The sequence below is a fragment of the Streptopelia decaocto genome (genome assembly GCF_964273445.1).
Source record: "Streptopelia decaocto genome assembly, chromosome: 1".
NCBI lineage: Eukaryota > Metazoa > Chordata > Aves > Columbiformes > Columbidae > Streptopelia > Streptopelia decaocto.
In genome coordinates, this window is record NC_138663.1 from 168,950,325 (window position 1) to 168,971,117 (window position 20,793).

The 20,793-nt window shown below is 40.8% G+C and overlaps 1 protein-coding gene across 6 annotated transcripts in view; it reads left to right on the forward strand.

Annotated features, from left to right (window-relative positions):
• Positions 1 to 20,793, forward strand: part of KLF12 (KLF transcription factor 12) — a 255,559-nt gene that overhangs the window by 56,429 nt on the left and 178,337 nt on the right. For all 6 annotated transcript variants that reach the window (XM_082063806.1, XM_082063805.1, XM_082063809.1 and 3 more), the window contains exon 2: positions 12,317 to 12,380. In XM_082063806.1, the coding sequence (XP_081919932.1) occupies positions 12,360 to 12,380 (21 nt within the window). In that variant the 5' untranslated portion in view covers positions 12,317 to 12,359. The remainder of the gene's footprint in view (positions 1 to 12,316; positions 12,381 to 20,793) is intronic.

Consider the following 20,793-nt stretch of genomic DNA (forward strand, 5'->3'; position numbering starts at 1 on the left):
ATGATGACATTTGCCACTTGTGGGAGCGTTAGTTGTTTGCAGTATTCCTTACATTGATTACAAAGACTATTGCAGCTACCTCTGCTTTTAATGAAACCATTCTCAGAACAACTTAATATTGCGACATACAGTGATATTAGCTGCTCGCCTCTGGACTGCTGTCAGTACTTTGTGTGTGATGGTGTTGTTAACTGGAGTTTGCTCCTGTAGTGATGCTTTTATAATTGCTTTGTCTTTGGTGACAAAACCTTTCCAATAGAAGAGCACCGTGTGAGATAGGTTCTGTTTTGGTGGTGTCTTGGAGTAGGTAGCCCCAGCCACTGGTACTGCTAGCTGTGAATTCAGAATACTGAAAGCTCAATATATGGAGAACAGAGAATCACAGAATCATGAGAGTATTTGTATCTAGTCTATAAGTATCTGAAAGGAGGTTGTAGCATGGAGGGCGTTGGTCTCTTCTCCCAAGTAGCAAGTGACGGGACAAGAGGAAATGGCCTCAAGTTGTGCCAGTGGAGGTTGAGATTGGATATTAGCAAAAAATTCTTCATGGAAAGGGTTGTGAGGCATTGGAACAGGCTGCCCAGGGAAGTGGTGGAGTCACCATCCCTGGAGGTGTTTAGACAAGGTTGTTAGGGACATGGATTAGTGCTGGAGTTAGGTTAGGTTAGGTTATGATTGGACTTGATGATCCTGAGGATCTCTTCTAACCAGAATGATTCTATGAATAATAAGGGCAACAACTTAGAATACAGAAGAAATAATTCTTTATATAAAAATAACCCCTTTGAAATGTTTCATAGGTAGTGGAGGATTGACAGTAGGATGGAGTAAGAATTCACCTTTTTAACGGGAAGTAAGGCCAGTCTCAGTGAAACTGAGAGGGTTGTTGATGGAACAGCACTGGTGGATGAGCTAAGGGAAGAGGATGAAGCAAGAGCTGTGGCAAGAGGAGCAATGAGGTAGGGGGGCCAAGTCACAGAGAAGCGTTGGGTTCATGAACCCTTCATCACCTTATTTCAGGTTACAATTTTAAACTGTTTTGAAACAACTGAATGTAAGGCAGTGCAGCTTGAGACTGCTTGCTCCATGGGGTGAGAACAGGGTGGTCTGGTTAACAACCCGGCAGCCCTGAAGTTTGTGGCTGGAGTGCTTGGGTGCACACCAGGGACAACTGTGTTATGATGCTGACTCTCCTGCCAGAAGCCCACCTTGACAGCCAAGGAGATGGAAAGGGACATCCAGCTGTGGAGGGGGAGGATTTTCCTGCCTGGGTCAGGTGTCAGTGGGAGCAGGGTCTGGTGGCGGCTGTGTCTCAAAGGTGACCATAGGGATGGTGAACTGGAGAGAGGTGGGAGGACACTTGAGACCTGGACAAGTGCAACGTTTCCATGTTGGGTAATATGGAGAGAAGAAGCGGTGTAACCAAAGTCAGGAGAAAGGGCTGTGGAAACTCTGTGACACTGATGGTAGATGAGGGGCAACTGCTTGAAATCGGTATAATTTTAACAGCAAGAGCTGTGCTCACGCTCTTTTATTTAATCAGATTACAGGAATATTTTTCAATAGTTAATGCAGTTTAGGACCTTCCTCATAATTTCAAAATACCAGGTATGTGTATTCCTGGCTTTAAACAGAGGATGGGTGTAGCCCGAGGTGCATCTTCAGCTAAGGCATTTCTGCTGCTGCCAGTTGGCTTAACCACTTCTTTAAGCAGTCTAAGTCATGTAATGTGTCAGATCTTATCTGCAAATCAAAAGAGTAATTAAGGGAATAGAAAGAAAATAAAAAAAGATTTGATTGTCAAGGAGTTGCTGAATGTGATCCTCAGGGAAGTAGTGAGTGTAGTTGTTCATGTCATTCATGTTCTTCTGAGTGAGGGTGGTTTGTAGGGATTACAGGTGGTGGTGGTTGGCCAGGAATCGTTTCAGGTGTATCTTGGGTAGAAGTCTTTGATCCTTGCCAGAGGCATACTTCATTCAAAACAGCATCAATACTGTCACATCTATGTTGTTTTTTCTGTTACACCTGGAATATTCCCAAAAATATTTGGTTCTCCTCAGTGGTAATCTCCTTTGGTATATTTGTCTTCTGTTGTTGTTAAATTTTTTATTAATGCTGTTTATTGGTTCATTTGTTTTACTCTCCTCCCTGAAAGACAGGTACATATGATCAGCTGACTTGTAATAGGAATGGAGGGATTATGAATTGGGTTTGGTTGGTTGTGCTGGGGTGACAGGGAGTATGGGACTAGCCAGCCTGGCCAAGCTGCAGGGGCTCCAGGGTGAGAATCCTTGGTCTTGGAAATGGTGTTTTCCTCCATGCAATACGAGTTTTTTTCTTTGGAACATTTTCCTCTTAGTTTTAATAAACCAAGCAATGTGACTTCCTTGCCATCCTTAGTTTCTGATTTTTGTAATAATTTATTTTAATTGTGATATCTGGGTAATTGATGGGGAGTGTACTTGTATTAATTTCTGTGTATCACCTTGGTATGCGGGGAGCTTAGTGTGGGTGGTTTTACCAATTCCTGCTTGACAGTAGTATTTAACCATCTCAGGTTACTTCTTTTTCTTTTTTCTCCAGGCTCTTTTAAAAATGGGTTGCCTTTTCAAGTCTGCCTAGCTCTATTGAAAATGACAGCTTTAAAAATCTTAAAAATCAAGAGATTTTGATCAGGAAAACAAAGCAATCCCCAAGACTTGTTTAAAAGACCAAAGCTCTTAAAACTTGGAGTACCCTTCACTTTGCAGGCAACTAAGTACCATTTTATTTAAAATACTTTTGGTATTTTGAATAAAAAGTTAAATAAAAAATAAAATGGTAAATAGATTAAATAAAAAAAATTACTAAACTGACCGCAGTGACTGTGACTCGGACCCTTGTGCTGTCTCTTTCTTTCCTTTAACTACAGAGCCATGAAGGACAGTGAGCGCAGGCACGGGTGTCCATAGGCTGGTTAGATAAACCTGCCAACTGGCAAGAACTTCATCTGCCAAAGTTATTCTTCAGGTTGTAGTTTCTGGGCTGTGAATGTGAATAGTTGCTGAGCCACGGTTTGGGGGTTGGTTTGTCCGTGTTGGTCTGCAGAATGAAATGGCACTGGCCTACTGTGTGCAGATGGCGAGTCCTGCAGGCTGCTACCCTGACCTCAGTAGGGGACTGGAAAGTACAAATTACCTTTGGAAATCAGGTTTTTGCACTTAAATACGTAGACAGATTTGCGGGTGAATTCCTCCTTGGACTGCTGAATGAAATAGTATATTGAATTGCTCCTGAGCACCTCTCTACCCAAAAAAAAGTCTAAGTGATGGGGGAACTACCAGATAGGAGAGAAGCAAATATATTTCTGTGTAAGTAATGACGGGAAAATAACCAGAGCAGCTATGTCTCCTGTCAAAAATATGAGAGTTATTAGAACAAGGAGAGAAATGACGAGGGCTAGAGAGGCTCATGGAATGTGACCAGGTATGTATCAGGTAGATCTCCGAACATATGTGCCTTTTTCTAAGGTTAATCATGGCTTGTGCTGAGCATTACAGTGTGTGTGGAAGTTTGAAATTTTAGGAATGGAGAGTTTCCAGTGGAAATTCTTCAGGAACAGCCCTGGGGTCAATTTTACTCTTCTTGTTCATCCCAAAGACATCAAGAACATGGCTGTGTGTGCTCCAGTGACATGCTCTGCATTTCAAATTATTATTAAAAGATTTGTAGATACTGAATCTGGTAGTGGAGTCATTTTGAGCTGGCCAATGCACAATAGGAATATTGTATACAGGATTTTTCCCTGTTCTGAGATTTTCACCTACATTATGCTGAGAGATAATTATTAATAATAATGCTAGTCTGCACTTTCAAGAAGAGGCAGGCTAGGAGAAAAGACATTTAAAAATGATTAATGGAAGCACTCATGGTCAATTGATCAATTTTAGAGAGTATACCTTCCTATTAAAATAGACACTCATCACCCACAGTTGTAGGATGCCAGCCAAATAAACTCCTTAAACTGATTAATAGCATCACTGCTGTCATATAGTGGCCCCAATTTAGAGCCTGAATATGTACCCGTACCTCCACGTATATAGATATCATGCTCTTTTCTTGAAAAAAGCATTTTATTGCTACATTTCTAATGGAAAGTGAAAGAAGGGGCCCAAATTATAACTAATGCAGTGATGAAATTTCTTGTGGGTTAAGCAAAAGCAGGAGTAGGAACTGAACATAACTATCTGCTGTATAGCATGGCACATTCAGCTGTTGGCTTTCTTTTTTCTGGGAAGCACAACTTTGAGCCTCGAAATGAGGATGTTTATGTTTGTTTGGTGTATCTCGCACCTTTGGAGTATGTTTGCTTGGACTATGTTTTCTTGGTCACAGAGCCTGTTCTCCCTTAGTTGCTGTGGTGGTGCTAGCTAAATGTCATCTCATGCTTATTGCCACCTCTGTTTTGGCAATATAGGCAAAATAGGTTTATTTGAGTAGGTTTTGTGTGTGGTGGGTTGGTTTGTTTGTTTTTGGTTTTGGTTTTTCTTTTCCTAACCTGTGCTGATGGCTGTGGTGAGGTGGGACTCCTCACACATTACTCAGCAAGTGCTTGTGAGGAGGTGACCATCTCCAGGCCGGGGCCTACATCAGCCGTGGAGGCATCAACACCGATTTTGCAGCCCCTTCGGATGATGTATAAAGCTTTCTCTGCTGCTTGTGGGAATTTTGTTCTTTCTTTTCAGACAAGTTTAGTGGGCATGGCTTATTCTGGTTTTGCTTATTCTTTAAGTGGTTTTGCTGTGAAACTTGGCACAGCCCTCTTGACACTGTGGTGAGGGGAAAGCTGTGTGGTATTTCGTCCGCAGTGGGATGATGGTTAGTGCCATTCTTTTATTTATTTACAACATCTTGCGTGGTGTAAAAGGAAAAAGACATGCCAGGGTTTATATAAGCTAGTACATATAAACAGTGTTACATTTTTTTCTTCCTGCTCCCATTTTTCCATTGTCCTGGTGTTCCCTCTGAGGGCAACTTCAAGGAGACTATGAAATTTGGAAGCACGTATGAGTAGTATTTGCTGTCCAAGGCAGGATTCATCTGTTTCAGATGTTTACGTTTCAGACTTTCTTGCAGGTTAAATCTCAGATATGCATGTTACCAAGTAGTGGAGTACTCACTACAGCTGGCTTGACTGAGAGCAGATTTTGGCAGGAGTCTGCAGCAAATCTGTGCTCGTTCCTTTGGACTTGCAGCAAAAAGAGCCTTAGAGGTTCAGCCACCCTCCCTTGGATTAGGTGGTTGATTACCATCACCATGAGAAACATCAAATATATGGGCCACCTGGAAACTGATGTTCCACTGAGTGTCCTAAGGAAACTGGTGGCCTTGTCCGTAAGCTCGGCCTGTTTCATTTATAGCTGTGTACAAGTGCAAGGATTCTTGGTTCTTCTGATGGTCTCTGGGGTTCAGCAGCCTCTTAACAGGAAATGAAGAAAATGCTTGTTCTACTTTTGAATGGATGAGAGTAGAAATGAAGATTATTTTGCAGCTTTGAGAGGAGAGTGTTAAGTACTGCTGCCCATACTGCCAGTAGAGTCATCTTGATTCTGGACCCGTCATAAACCTAGTTTAAGTAAAGGTGTTAAACCAAAAGAAGTGGGGTGGGTTGATAGCATTTGGTGGTGCTAGTGCTTATTAGCAGGACAAAGGACAGACATGAAACCTGTGCAATTAGGTCTTTTTCTGTGCAGTCTTTATAGTCAGTCCAGTCCCTTGATGAAAGATCTGCTGGAGAGCTTGGTGTTTATCCCTTTCCCCACTGTGATGATGTGGAAGAATCACTGGCAAGTCTCTTCTCTCTTATCCTACTTGAGGCAAGAGCAATTTTCCTGTGGGATACCTTCCTTTTGGATTTCACACTTTGACTTCATTTTTAGTACACTTAATTACATTTGTTTTGTCTGAAGTGCAAACAAAACATAGAAGCACAACATAGATGATTCCAGCCTAAAATGAGGAGTGACTAGTTTTTAAATATTACTGTTCTATAATTTCTTTCAGATGCTCATAAGCCCTTATGAGTAGAAATCTTGGGTCGTCATTACCTGGAGAGTAATAGCTACTGTTTTGCTAAACAAGGTCTGAAAATAAGGGGAAAAAGTCTGAAGATAAGGAGAAAAGATCACTTTTTTAAAATTCCAGTTCTTTGTGTGTTCAGAAACATATTTCACAACTTGGCTGAAAATCCTGTGTGGTTTTGATAATATATTAGAAAGTATGGTTTCATCAGATTCTTTAAGGCATTTATTTACACAAAATATTTAACCAGTTCACCAGAAATTTGTGGCTGTGTGTATGTATGTTTTCATATTCATAAATGTGTAGATATGGTGTTGTGTGTGCATATATATATATATGTGTGTGTGTGTATAAAACTGTAGTTCTTGTAACAAGAAAAGGCCCACTAAGTCCTTTGACTTTGTGCACAGACTGGTAGATAGAATTTTAACTCTCATGTGGAATTCGAGCTGTGTGTGAAGATAAGTTGGTGAACTACAGAGACTTCGCGCTGAGTGTGTGCACTGAGTAGCACGAACATTTCCTTCTGTCAGAGAAGCTGTCCAAAGTGATGTGTGACTGTGTTTATCAAAATTTTATTTTATTTATATCTAATGAAAAACAGTGTCATTCTATTTAAGCTAGAGTTGCGAAGGGAGTATCAGGTTCAGAGCTATCCATTCAAACAACTGATACCATCAAAGGTAACCACTACTTTTAGAATAAAAAATCAAGGGGATGTAGTATTTTGCTGTGTTTTTCTCTGCTCCTTGGAATTTGTTGTGCTCTTCTTCGATTGTCCACTGGTTATTACCTAAACCCAGGCATTTGAAGACTCTGTTGGTTCTCTAGATTTTGACTACTAAATGTTTTTTTTTACTTTACAATATAACAACATATACACACACTTCATAATTTAATTTGTCATAGCAAAATTCTTTGTATACAGTGACACATTTGCAGTTGTTCGGGTTTTTTTTTAAATGTGACTTAAAGATATCATCCTTCACAGAGTAATAATTATCAGAAATTATAAAATGTAGCCTATTTATATATAATTATTTTTGTCAAACCATACCCTTAAGTTCTAGGGAAAATGAAAAGTTCTTGAAATTAAGTCCCAGGAGGTCTGGGACTTATCCTTGAAGCTGTTCTATTCAAAATAATTCATTAATGTCAAATAAAATAACTTGTAAAGAATATTGTTTATTCCTCTAAGCCTCTGCTGCAAGACTGTGTAATCACTCTTTAAAAGTTTAGTCTTTGAATAAAGCTTTTAAAGGGTTCGGGAGAGAGGCACGTGGCACACAGACTTCTTGCAAAGGTTTTACGTTCGGTTAATGTAATGAATCATTCATCCACATCTGGCCAGCTGCATGCTTGTTTTCTGTGGAAACCTGTTATCGGAGTATAATGATTTTGGGAAGAAACCCCAAACAACAGAGAAAAAACACAGCTATGCCGTCAAGTGAACAAAATATGTACTTCCTTGTGCTGCCAAGAGCCCAATGGCATTGAGATCGTTCTGGTTTGGTGTAAAATTCTTGGAGGCATGGACCTGTGGGGCTCAGCTTGAAATCAGGGTAGATGTTCGGGATGAGCTGCATCACCCACCCCTATCTCTGACTGCAGCCTCCTCAGCTCAGATACTCCAGGGACTGAGCTGGTGTCAGAGCTGCTGCTTCATACCTTGAATCACAATGTACTTCAGTGGGTACCTGCGTCTCTTCTTTCTCCATGCTAGATGTCATTCTTCGTGGGAGTCTGGATAAATATTTCAGTCTGTAGGAGTTCAGGAGAGCTAGGTATCGCCTAGCAACAGGCATCCCACTCTCTGCCTCCTGCTTCTCTTTACCTTTATTAAAATACCAGTGAAAGCCAGAAGTTGAAGAATTAAGTTAATTTTCGAAAATATTTTGAGCAACTTAAAATATTTTTGTTATGACACTGCATCAGAGCAACAAAGATGTTTGGGGGGGGGCTGGTGTCTTAAAGCAAGTAACTCGTGCTTGCCTTGTTTGAACAGAAATCACTATCAAAGACTAGCAAAAACTTTACTTGAGAACAGAATAAGCCTTCTGATCACAGGTGTTTAGTGAGTGAGAGAATGTGTAGCAAGTGCTCCTTTGGTACTGAGGTCTATAAAATGCATAGCATAAACTGAAGGCATGTTAAGTTGTATTACCCAGCTCATCGTATAGCTTGTGATGGCTGCTGATGGGACAGGTGCTTATGTTGGAATTTGCAGTGTTTTAACTTTTTACAGACAGCTTTGTGGCAAAGCATTTTAGCTAGTTGCAGTCACAGTGGCACAGAGCTCAGTTTACAATGATCCTTGGGACTAGGCCTGAGATGAGAAAGGTAGGCATCAAAGCACATTTTAGGAAGATTTTTCAGGCAAGCTTGGTGCGGAGCAATGCTGCAGTGAATTTCAGCATTTCTTATCCCTTTTCTAAATGTCGAGGATTATTGCAAATCTTTAGCTTGTAGCTAAAGTCTATTTTGTCTGTAGCTTCTGTGGAATGTCTGCTTCGTCGGGTTTACGGATTTCTGTGTGGGAATCAGAAACACAGGAAAAAAAGGGCAAGTATGTGGCTACTATTAACGTGAAGGTAGTCATCCTCGACACTGGCTTGTGGATAACCTGTGTTCTTTCAGCTCTGAATGCTGCTGGAACCATGTTCTCAGTGTTGCCACCTTACCTGATCTTCAGAGTGGCCTTCATGTGTTTGGGAGAAGTTGCATTCCATCTTCAGGGAAGTCTGGTATGGCTGAGGGCCTTTGAAAGAGATGACAGAAGTGCAGATTTAATGGCTTCCAAGAAGAAAAGTGTATACTTTGACAGTACAATCAATGATGCAAGAAGGTGATTCAGAAATAGACTTATGCCCAAAGATGGGGAGTTCACTTTATAGAGGAAAGTGTTAATAAATCTTGATTCAGCAAATTATTTAACTTTGTAACTGAGTTGGTCTTTTCCAAATGTGTGTTCCTGTATCTATTCAAGTTTGAAAAGGGGGAAAATAGCATGAAGAATAATTTGTATTAACAAGAATTCACTTCAAAAGTTAGGAGTATGTAAAAGTGATACCAGTATGAACTTGTTTTTAATTAATTAACGTGGGTGTCTATGTTCAAAAATATTCTATTTGTAGAGACATGGGCACCTCTACATATATAGTGGCCTCTGTTTGTCTTTCTAGACAAACAGCATTCTCAGCATGATTGTCACAAAACCCTTCTCATGTTCCTTACTCATGTCCATGATTCCTCCTCAGTTCCACCAGTGGCTGAGGATGCTGGCCAAGGTGGGACTACCAGCACATTTATTCTGATTGAGTCAGGTTTTCAAAATGGATTAGGTGTTATAATTTCTGTTTGGTTCTCTCTTTCTGTGGGAGAAGGTATCTAATGTTTGGTGGCTTTCATAAGTTTTACAGACTTCTGGGGTCTGAAAGCACAGTTTCAAGATGATGATTAGTCTTTGGCATAATTCTGTGTTTGCTGCTTAATTTTTTTTTTTTCTTTTGGTTGAAACTGATAGAGCAAAGCACCAACCGAACTATGAGAACCCTTTAGACGTAGAAGTTTCGAATCGGGAATGTTGTGCAGTTGACTCGTTGGGTAGATTTTCTTCTGGCATAAAAAACACTTGATACAAATGGAAGATGCTTCTGTCTGGACTTCCATGTGTGCTTTCATATGTCTGACAGTAGAAACTGAGATTTTACAGTAAGCTACTGAAAAACAAAGTCCAGAGCAGGTTTCACAGTGGTGACACATGACAGAAGGGATGCACTAGATCTGTAAGGACGGATGGTTCTATTTTACACATGCATTTCAAAGTCACTTCATCTGAAGCCGAAGCTTTTCAACTCTTCTGAAAAATCAGGAAACACATTTGTGGAGTTATTGGTTAAACGCTGTTTTCAGATGAATGGTTTGCTCTTCATCTTTTTCCCAAAAGCAACTGAAGATAGTCGCAGTGAAGAGATGTGCAGCCTGTATGGGTGGCATTTTTGGCAAGTGTGTGTTGGCCATCAAAGTTGATGCTCTTAGTCACCCTTGCTGGCAGTTGATGCTAGGGGATACCCCCTGTCCTACCCCTCAAACCACATGTATGTCAGTGAAGAGACCTTGTGGGACAGTGACACTGCCAGAGCTTGTGGTGTTGCCGCTTGTGCTTGGCGAAGAGGAGGACAAGTAGAAACCTCTTCATGGAGGAGAGCATTTCAGTCCTGCAAGGACATAGGTGATGCAGTGCTTGACAAATTGTGCAGACCTGAAGAGAATTAATGAGGCCCAACTATTTATTGTCAATAATGAAGTAGCTTTCTCATGAGGAGGGCCACTGTATGTGATTTAATGACGCAAAACCAGCTGCGGCTATGGCTGGTTGGGCAGTGGCCTGTTAGCATTTGTGAAACACAAACCCGTGTTTGCTCTGTCACCATGGCCACGGTAACTTAATCGGGACCTCAGCCTTCTTCTGTAACTTGAGGTTAAGTTGCATTGTAGGAGTATGTGTGTGTCTGTCTGCATGTAGGAAGGAGTAATGATGAGAGAACCTGGAGAACTGGAAACAATTACAGGTCAAACTGTCATCTTCTGACAGAGACCCCATGAAGCTTTAGAATACGTTATATTTAATTCTAAAGAACTTGATGACTAAGTTATTTCCTACTCAGGTTAGATAACCACATATTGTAAATTCAAGATCTAAGAAAACCTAGTCCACTTATCCCATTTTTGGACGATAGCACAGAGAAAGAGCAGCTGGAAACTCAAAGCTGAGTTTTCAAGTGTGCAATCGAAGCAAACAAAATAACCCAACCAAATAAAAACACAAAACCACCCAAATAAGCATACCACAAAAAAACACCCCCCCCCAAAAAAAAAAAATCCACCACCCAAACAATAAAATCTCTAAAACTGTTTCATATGAGATGGAAATTTTCAGATTAAACAACAGAAAGCAAAGAGAGTCTGCAAGATACGTTAGAGATGAGGCAAACAGTCTACAATAAGTAGCATATTCTAAGTCTATGGTATTTAATGACACAGCGAAGTCAGTGCTTGTGATGATTTTTGCAGCCTTCTATGATTCATATGAATATTTGGAGCTTACTTGTATTTCTAAGAAAATATTAAGGTTAATATAAAAAATAAGTGTGTGGTGTTTAATCAGTATGGTAGTAGCACAGTATATTAATATTTACTAATTTTACATGCTTAAGGGAGCTTCATGTCTTGTTTTCAGTGCAGAAGTTCGCTTAGTGTTTGGAAGCCTGTTAGCCACCTTTTTGTATATGCAGCAGTGAAGAAATAGTGGGTTGTGGTTTAAAAGCGGGCAGGTGATGCTCTGCTGCTATTTGAAGGATGACCTTAGTTTGAATGATATAAAAATAACAACAGATTGTTTATAACAGCTCTGACAGCAGATTCCAATTCTTGACTTCACACCATTTCTGTTATTAAGATAGACATATGTAAGTAGCATTTGTTTCCAGATATATGCACATATTCTGGCAAGAGGTTTAAGACATGCTGTCTGTTATTTAAATTTTGGACATCTGAAGATTTTTTCCCCAAGGCATTAAAAAAGTTAGACTACTGGATTTGTATACTAAATCTGAAGGAACCTCCCAAAAGTATAACATAGTATTTCAGTATCTAGATGCATTTTTCTTTTATGGATTCATATGGAAGCATAACAAATAATCACATATCCATAAGAATATTTTCAATAAATACATATTCAAATTTTATAATGGTCTTGTGCAGTTATTTCCTGTGTCTGGAGTATTGATTGAGTTCACTAATTAATATATTTTTGCTTTTAATGCGTTATTGTTCAGATCTCATACAGTATTTCTGGGAAACACATTTTGAAATACCAGTAAAGAATATTCACACTGTAACTGCTGGAAAGCTTACCTGTACAGCTGCAGGGTACTGATATATAATGGGCCCTGAAGACTAATTAAAGCAGTTGGGATTTAGTGCACTCAAGTAGCAGCTCAGAAATTAAAGACACTGAGACTATTGACTAAAATCATTAGTTAGAGGAAGCATAATGCTTTCCCCAATATACCGTTTGTTGTACTTAGCTGGTTTTATTTAAAGTGCTTATAAACTTACTGTTCTTCTGACCTCTGTTTTACTATGGAGCAGAGATCTGTGGTCAGGTTTTTTATTTACATATACAATAATATTTGAGAAATTAATGAACCTCTAAAAATACATCATTTAAATTATTTTCTCTTTTCTTTTTCAGGATTGAAGTGGATCTAGGGACGAATGGATGACTGAATATTCATATGAAGAGGAAAGCCATAAAAGTTGGTTGACATTTTTACAGCCATATGCATTACACATATTACTGCTATTATCAAAAATTTATATTGTGTTACAAAACATAATACATGAAATAACTGGTCTGAGCTTCATATGCCATATTGTCTTTCAGGCATGGGAATACAGGGTATTTCAAAAAGCTGGACCAAATTTGAAGTGCTTAATGCTTTGAAATTGGGTCCAGCTTTTTGGAACGCCCTGTACTATAGCCTAACACAGCTGTAGCTTAAGGCAGCCGTTTCTGACCAAATGTGAATATTCAAAGGAAAACCTAGTAGTATGTTAAGGAAATAGTTAATTCCTTTCAAGCCAGGTGTTTGAATGGGCTGATACATGGTGGTGTTCTTACGTGCAAGGATGAAGGGAGAATGAGAGAGGTGTTGTCTTCCATGACAGCTGCTGGCTGTGAAGCTTAATACATTGATGAGTGGAACTCAGATGCCACATTGCCAAAGAAGTCAAATAGGATATGGTGTCTTTGAAAGTATCTTGGTGCTTTGTTTTCGTGTCATAGAGAGATGACTGTCTTGCAGCATGCGTTTTCTGCACCAGTTAAAAAGGAAGAAGCTGTTAGTGGGCCTCTGTGCTTTACTGACTATTGTTATGCTTTCTAAGGTGATAAAATTCAGTAGGCCTTGACATCTGTCAGTCTGACGTGTTGGTAACTGTGAACTGTATGCTTTGGCTGGAGTGCTTTGTTAACCAGTTCCTATCAAGGATGTTTAAACAAAGCTGACTGTGCCTGTGGGTTTGCACTGGAACAAATGAACTCTAATGACAGGTTCAGAGTGTGATCCAGCGGGATGCTGTGCAGCAGCTCAGTCACATAAGGCATTCTGGCAACTCTGCTGGTTAAGGAGAGATATGTTATGTTGGAAAATCTCTTTCCTAGAGAGCATTCTTTAACCCTTGAATCCCAGGTAGGGGTGGGAACAATTGAAAAAACAGCAAAACCTTCAATTTTTTTCAAAAGCACATTGTCAGTTCAATACAAGACATGGGAGCCTGTAGCTCTGTTAATGTGAGCAAAATAGTTCGGGAGGACAAGGATTCTTATTTATCTCAGTGATAATTTGTTTTTTTCAATCTTTCAGTGGTTCAGAAGTTTTACAGTTTATCAATAACTGACTTGGATACCGAAGAGTTTAGTGTCTTCTTGGTTTTTTTGTTTTGTTTTTAATGTTTGCAACAGGTAGGAGACATGCTGATCTGTGTCCTTGAATCTGGTCTACTGAAATAACAGCCAGTGAAACAATCTTAACTTCAGAAGCATCTGTAGAACATCTGCTTTATATACCGCAGGTCCCAGAAAACACCTCCAGCCTCCAGGAGCCAAATTTAAACCTTAATAGAGACAGTGAACGGTATTAGTGTCTCTGCAATAATGTACATAATTTCTCTATGGGATCAGCGACTCATACGCCTAGATATGAACCAGCAGTTGTTGCCTGCTAAAACCAGCACACAGGGTCTTAAAGGAATTTCTCTTTGGTTTGATTGCTGACGTGTCGGTGGCTGCTGTCCATAGCGATGTCTGATAGCTCAGGATGGGCTCACATCATGGGGGAGGAAGCATCTCCTTGCTCCAACCTCCTGGCTATGAATAGCAGAGGGAAAAACTGTTGCTTTGCATCTTCCAGAACTGCAGAGATAAAATCCTGTGTGTACGAACTCAGGGAGGCTCTTTACTGGCAGAAAGTGTGAGAGGGTGCAAAGACCAACCTAATTATCTGTAAGCTGTCTCTGGGTATCATTATGTTACAGTGGACTCCTCATGCTATCTAGAAGACAACACAGAGCAGTACTACCATAGTGTGGTAATGCTTTGCTTTGAATTGAGGAAAACCTGGGCCAGACTAGAAGAACATCCTTAGTATTTGGCTTGGGAAGTGACACTAGGGCAGAAAATATTAAGCATTTGTCAGATCCGTGAGAGGGGCTGTTGTAACCAGAGCCTGTGCAGAAGAGGGAGGGCTTCCAGATCAGGCAAGCACAGAAGACTTGTGGCCTTGTTCCCAAGTTTCTTGGGAAAGACTTTAGTTATATGAGAGACGCAGCACTGCTAGCTCTGTATCGCTGTTCATCTCTCTGCTTGTGCCGTTCTGGTTCAACGCAGAGTGATGGCAGAAGGAAGGAAGAAAAGGAGAAGAGGGTGACCTCTTTCTTGTCAAGCCGTAGTTCCATTCTCTCACGCCCTTCAAATGACATCCCACAGTACTCGTGGGGAAGCCATGCAAGATATGTGCAGATAAGGAAGGGGCCGCTGAATTATTTCATTACATGTTTTCGGTTTGGCAGTCTTTGCAAACACAGGGCTCTGAATCCAGCTCTTAATCTTTTATATCAGGAAAGTACCATGATTAAATCATACTGCTGGACAAGAAAAAAATGTGGTTATGTGGAAGAATTCAAAGTCTGAGGCTAAAAATTCCTTTTCTGGGAAGACTGATTCCAGAAAGCTTGAGCAATAGAGGTGGAGAGGGATCTTCTGTGCTTACTGCTGAGATTGGTTGATAAAGTTCTGGCTCCTATAGGGAAGAGATTGGATTTCACCCAGCGCCCTGCCTCAGCCTTTCACTTCATTGCTGCTTTGCTAACTAAGTTTTGAAAGCTTTATATTGCTAATGTAAGTGTGTTGGTATATCAGTGGGGGTGTAAACAACTTGGGTTGCATCATATGTATGTTATATTGGTATGTTTTAGGTCTTTGGTCTGCCACAGACCATATAATAATATGTGTAAATGTGGTTTTCTATAAGTCACAGACATCTAAGCGTATATGCAACTAATCGAAGAGATATGGCCATAAATTTTTCTATCTCATAAAATGAGGTCAGGTGAATCTTTCCCAGACTAATGAGAAATATGCAAATAAAACTGGTGGCACACATGTATATTGAATGCATGCAGCTTACGATGCTTCTCTGTTTTCCATAATAACGGCAACTGAATTCAGAGGTTTCAGGTCTCTGTTGAATCTGACATTTAAAGTTTACATTTTTCAGTCTACAGTGATTGAATGCAGATGTCTGCAGAGAAGAGACGGGGGTAGGAGCTGGTAAGGAAATTGGTAACTGACGGGGAGGAACTATAGCTCAAAAAGTCCTACGCAAAATAGAATACGCGGAGTACTTCAGTTGGAAGGGACCTACAATGATTATTTAGTCCAACTGCCTGACTAATTCAGGGCTGACCAAAAGTTAAAGCACATTATTAAGGGCATTGTGCAAATGCCTCTTAAACACTGACAGGCGTGGTGCATCAACCACCTCTCTAGGAAGCCTGTTCCAGTGTTTGACCACCCTCTTGGTAAGGAATTGGTTCCTGACATCCAGTCTAAACCCCCCCGGTGCAGTTTTGAACCATTATCATGCACCTTAGCACAGGATACTAGGGAGAAGAGATCAAGACTTTAAACCAAAAGGAAGTGGGCTGAAAAGAGGTCAGAGAGCAAAATTAAATGGGAGAAAGAAGAGACTGCTCAGATGGAAAAGACAGGTCTGGCTTGTACTTAACAAGCAGTGTTGGGTGCAGTCTCCCACTCACAAGGTAGTTTCACACACGGAAGTACTACCAGGCAGTTCGTATGATCAGGCTTAGTGATGTTCCAAGTTATTTAATGCTCAAAAAAAATTATAAACAACAGAGTTGTACTGAATTCAGTGGTGGTAGGAGACGACTGCATGTTTTCTAAAGAGGTCTATGTGGTGAGCCTGAGAAGTATAGCTGTCTCACAAATGTGACCTGTGTGTCATTTCTTTAAAAAAAACTAAGAGCAAACTTTTTTCATTATTTTGAAGTCTGATCATCATATTAATGATATATATTTTTTTTAATGTGTGTTTGAGGGTTTCGAGGAAGTTTTATGGTTTTGTTTGCATAGTCAGAAATTTATTTGCATTGTGGTGAAATGTTTGGTTTTTGTTGTTAGCTGTCTCCTCTGTATCTCTTACAAAAAAATGCAATTTTCCTAGAAAGAAAATGACTGCTCTTAAGTGGTCTTTCACATCTAACATCATTCAGTGGATTCTTGCAGTATAATTATGACTAGAAATATCAACAGGATAAAATATATTAATCTCAAGGGACTTACTTTGCACTGGCCATCGATCCATCCTTTCTGTCATGTGCTTTTCAGTTTAGATTACTCTCAGGCAAAGAGGCTGTAGTTTGGTGTTTTGTCTCAATTCATTATGATTATAAATATCTTGAATAAAACAATGTAACATATGATTACTTAAAATGACTGATGGCCCCATTCAGCAAGGCAGGGAGACTGTGAAGTTCTTTTGGTTTCGTCTGTTGTCTAGCATTTATCAAGATGTGTCCCTTAACAGTCGATTGGTAGTTGATATTTAATGAATATTTCACAGTGTAAATAGATAACAGGCAGTTTGTTGTCTGGAGCCTAGTCATATTCATAGGACAGATCTGCTTTTACTTACTGTCACTGAAAAATGGGAAACTTATGCTGAAACTTGTAGAGTGAGAGGAGAACTTTTCCCTAAACCTTACATTAATAGAATCATAGAATAGTTTGAGTTGGAAGGGACTTTCAAAGGTCATCTGGTCCAACCCCCTGCCATGAGCAGGGACATCTTCAACTAGATGAGGTTGCTCAGAGCCCCGTCCAGCCTGGCCTGGAATGTCTCCAGGGATGGGGCATCTACCACCTCTCTGGGCAACCTGGGCCAGTGTTTCACCACCCTCACTGTAAAAAATTTCCTCCTCTTGTCTAGTCTGAATCTCTCCTCTTTTAGTTTAAAACCATTACCCCTTGTCCTGTCATAACAGGCCCTGATAAAAAGTTTGTCCCGATATTTCTTACAGGTCCATTTCAAGTACTGAAAGGCTACAGTAAAGGTCTCTTTTTTTTTTTTTTTTTTTTTTTTTTTTTTTTTTTTTTCTGGAAAAGGAGGAGCAGCAGAGGTTTTCTTTCTATTTCTTTCAAAGATGGGCTGCTGTGTGTTGTGCTGTCTTGTGCTCCTGTCCTCTCTCATTGGATGTGGGCACGGCTGATGGGCTGGAGGACCGTGCCTGGGGAGCAGTGTCGGCCCCCAGCATCGCTCACCACTGGCTCAGCCTTGATGAAAGCGGGGTGAAGTGGACTTAGAAGCAATCCCTCTAGCTTAAAAATTGCTAGAGGCATTTGCAACACTGATCTTTTCCAAGGAGAAAAAAGCATTTAAGGTGCCTGCAATGAATCCCTTCATCCTGCCACGTTTGCATTACATAGGAGCTCATTCCTCTTCCCTTTGCCTTTGTTAAAATAATGTATGACTTCTGGGAAGACCTCGGCATTCCTATTAGGCTTTCCTTATGAACAGCAGTATGAGATTTGTTCTACGCCACTTCCTTCTTCATTTCTGCTGGTCAGTTGCTTTCATAGCCTACATGGCTTCTTGTTTATGGGTCCTGGGTCCTGGCTTCATTCCATTCATTTCCCAACTATTTTGGTGTGTTTACACAGTCCCCTTCAGCAGCTGGCTTGGGGCGGATCTCCAAAGCACACACATGTTTACACATACACAGAAAATCAGTTCATTTGGGTTGGGGACAAATCATATTTAGTGCTTGACTTGTAATCTGACTTGGTTTAAAGCATGTTGGATTATGATTTTGAGGGTTTTGTCCTTTTATTTTCTTCCTGCCATTGTGGTTCAGAGGATGGCATATATAGAGGATTGTAACCATTGCTTTTAAGTTTCATATATCAAAAATACAATATGTTTTAGAAGTGTTACTTTAGTGGTTGAAGATAGCTATGGTCTTTCTGCACACTCACATGCCAGAAAAGCAATGGACGTAGACGCAAGAGTAGGTTACACTTCCCCTGTCAAAGCTTCATCTGCTGCAAAAGCCTCAAGCTTTGCTTTAAAATCAATAAATAAAGAGACCTTTATATATAATAAATAAGGTTGTATTTTCAAGTAGCCAGCGCAGAGCTGCCTGAGAGGCTTTGCTCAGAATTGGGAGAAATGTCTCTGGCCCAGCAGCTGCTCAGCAACAGTGTGCAGGGTTTTCATCCTGGTGGCTGCACAGATTTCTGCTCTGCTTGGAGCTGCTGTGGGGTGTTTCAGGTGCATTGATTTTGCAGTAGTTCTTGAATGGAAATCCTATTTATTAACAGTCTTTTGGAACAGGAAGAATGGAGAATTACATATGAAAGGATGGCAGCAACCTTCATGTGAGGTTGTGTGTGGGGGAGTAAGGTGGCCCACGTTGCAGTGCAGCTCAAAGGAAAGTAATTAGTCTAGAACTGACAAAATGTGACAAAAATGTGGAATAATTAAAATACTGCAGTTTTTTTCACAGTTCACATCATCAAAATTACTAAATGTCATAGTAAGGCAAAGGTAGATCTTGGTGGTGTTGCCTGTGTTGCTCTTCCACGAAGTGATAGCTGGTAATGATGAGTCTGTGGTTAATAAATTGTGCAAGTAAAAGAAAGCTGTGTTTAAGGGCCTGCTTCAGCACCTATTGATATAACTCGGTGCAGTAGGGTGCCTGTTAAGCTATTTCTGAAAGTTAATAGATATCCCCTTAGAATTCTAATTAGTAAATGTGTTGGCATCTATCATTGCCCAGTGAGGTTGTGGATGCCCCATCTCTGGAAGTGGTCAAGGGTAGGTTGAGTGGGGCTTTGAGCAGCCTGGTCTAGTGGAAAGTGTCCTTGCCTGTGGCAGGGGGGTTGGAACTAGGTGATCTTTAAGGTCCCTTCCAACCCAAATCATTCTATGATTTGTATTACTGCTGTTGGTTGTAAGGCTTGGTGTGCAATTACATAATTTTAAAAATTATTTTAAGTCATACAGAACTTAAACTCTTATGATTAAAGTATTCCTGTAATTGTTGCTTTGGTTTTTGAGGGTGTGTATTTCAAAATTCATTTGGGAGCAAAACCAAAAAGCTTCACCTTGGAAAGATTAGCCAGAGCTGAAAACAAAGTTAGCAAAAACTAGCCTGTGAGCATAAAATGACAAATTACTTGATAATGCAGGCACAGCCACCCTTAATTCCCATTTCTGGTATTTTTGAATGAGTGGCTGAGTCAGTGTTCCCATGGTGGGAGGCTGAGGAGATGTGCTGCCAGCAGATACCCCACTTCTCGGGAGTAATGCAAGCAGATGCCGGTACCTCTTGTAGTCTCTGACATGCATTAATTAAAATTATGGAATCAGTCTGAAGACCTAGGTCAGAAATTTTGACACAAGCATGTCCTCATTTCTGGCTGCAGCTGCGTTTGCTAAATGCTCAGGACTGCCAAGCCTAAATGCAGGACCTGCCCCATCTGCCTCACTGAGTACCATCCACTTCAGGGAGCAAACTGTGGCCATGGTGCCAGCGATGCTGGGTCCCTGCCTGCCCACCGGCCAGGGTTTGCTCCCTCCATATCACACTGTGCTGGTTTTGTTAAAAACAAGTCTCTCTTTTAGTGAATTTGCCTGTCAGCTAAAGCCTCCATCTTAGCTGGAAAACCAGATACATGTTTTGGTTGACATAGCAATGGAATGTGAAGTTATTGATAAGAATGGATGGACATCTCGTGAGAGGGGCAATGAGAAGCAGGTGACCAAGAAACTGACCAGCGAAGTATAACATCCCATTCACGTGAATACTTCATATAAAAGTGGGAGATCACGAGGATCTTGTCCCTTCTCCGGTTGGCTGCAGAGTCCAATCCAGGACTTCGGGTGCCGGCTCTGCAGTTGCTGAGACTTTCAAGATTGGTTTTGTATATTTTGTATTATTTTCTCTGTTCTTATTGGTAGCATTAGTAAAACATTTTTAATTTTTCCAACTCTCTTCTCTCTGTCCTCCTTTCCCTCCTGATTGCCTGTCTTTAGTGGGAAGGGGAGAAAGGAAGGGGCTGAAGGGGGAAGGCGGGGGGAGAGGAGGTTAACAACACATATGCCACGGTTTTATTGTCACCCTGCAATCAAAAACCATGACACACACTTGCTGCAGGTGTGCTGCTGCCTTTTGGGGTTTGTGTGTCCTCCTGTACCTTTGCGGTGCTCCTGTTCCTTGTTGTCAGAGATAATTGGACACCTGTCAATGTGGTGTTTCCATGACATGGAAATACCTGTTGCATGTTGTGGGCTCTGGCATGAGGCCATGAGCAGGGGTCTGAAGAGACAAGCTTGGAGAGCTCAGTAGAACCAGTCTTAAGTGGTAGTGGTTTTCCACACTATTACTAGAAAAGCCTGGAATCATCAGTCCCCCAAACCACAGGCTGGTTTGGATTTTTTTGGGGAGCTGTCTGCAGTGGACCAGACCACAGCTGGGAAGTGAGCTGAATCTGTTGCTGGTTCGGTTTAGATCAGGAAATGCTTCCATGAATGTGCTGGCTCAGTGTGCTTTGGTTCACCTTATAGTGTGGCCTCAGTCTGCACA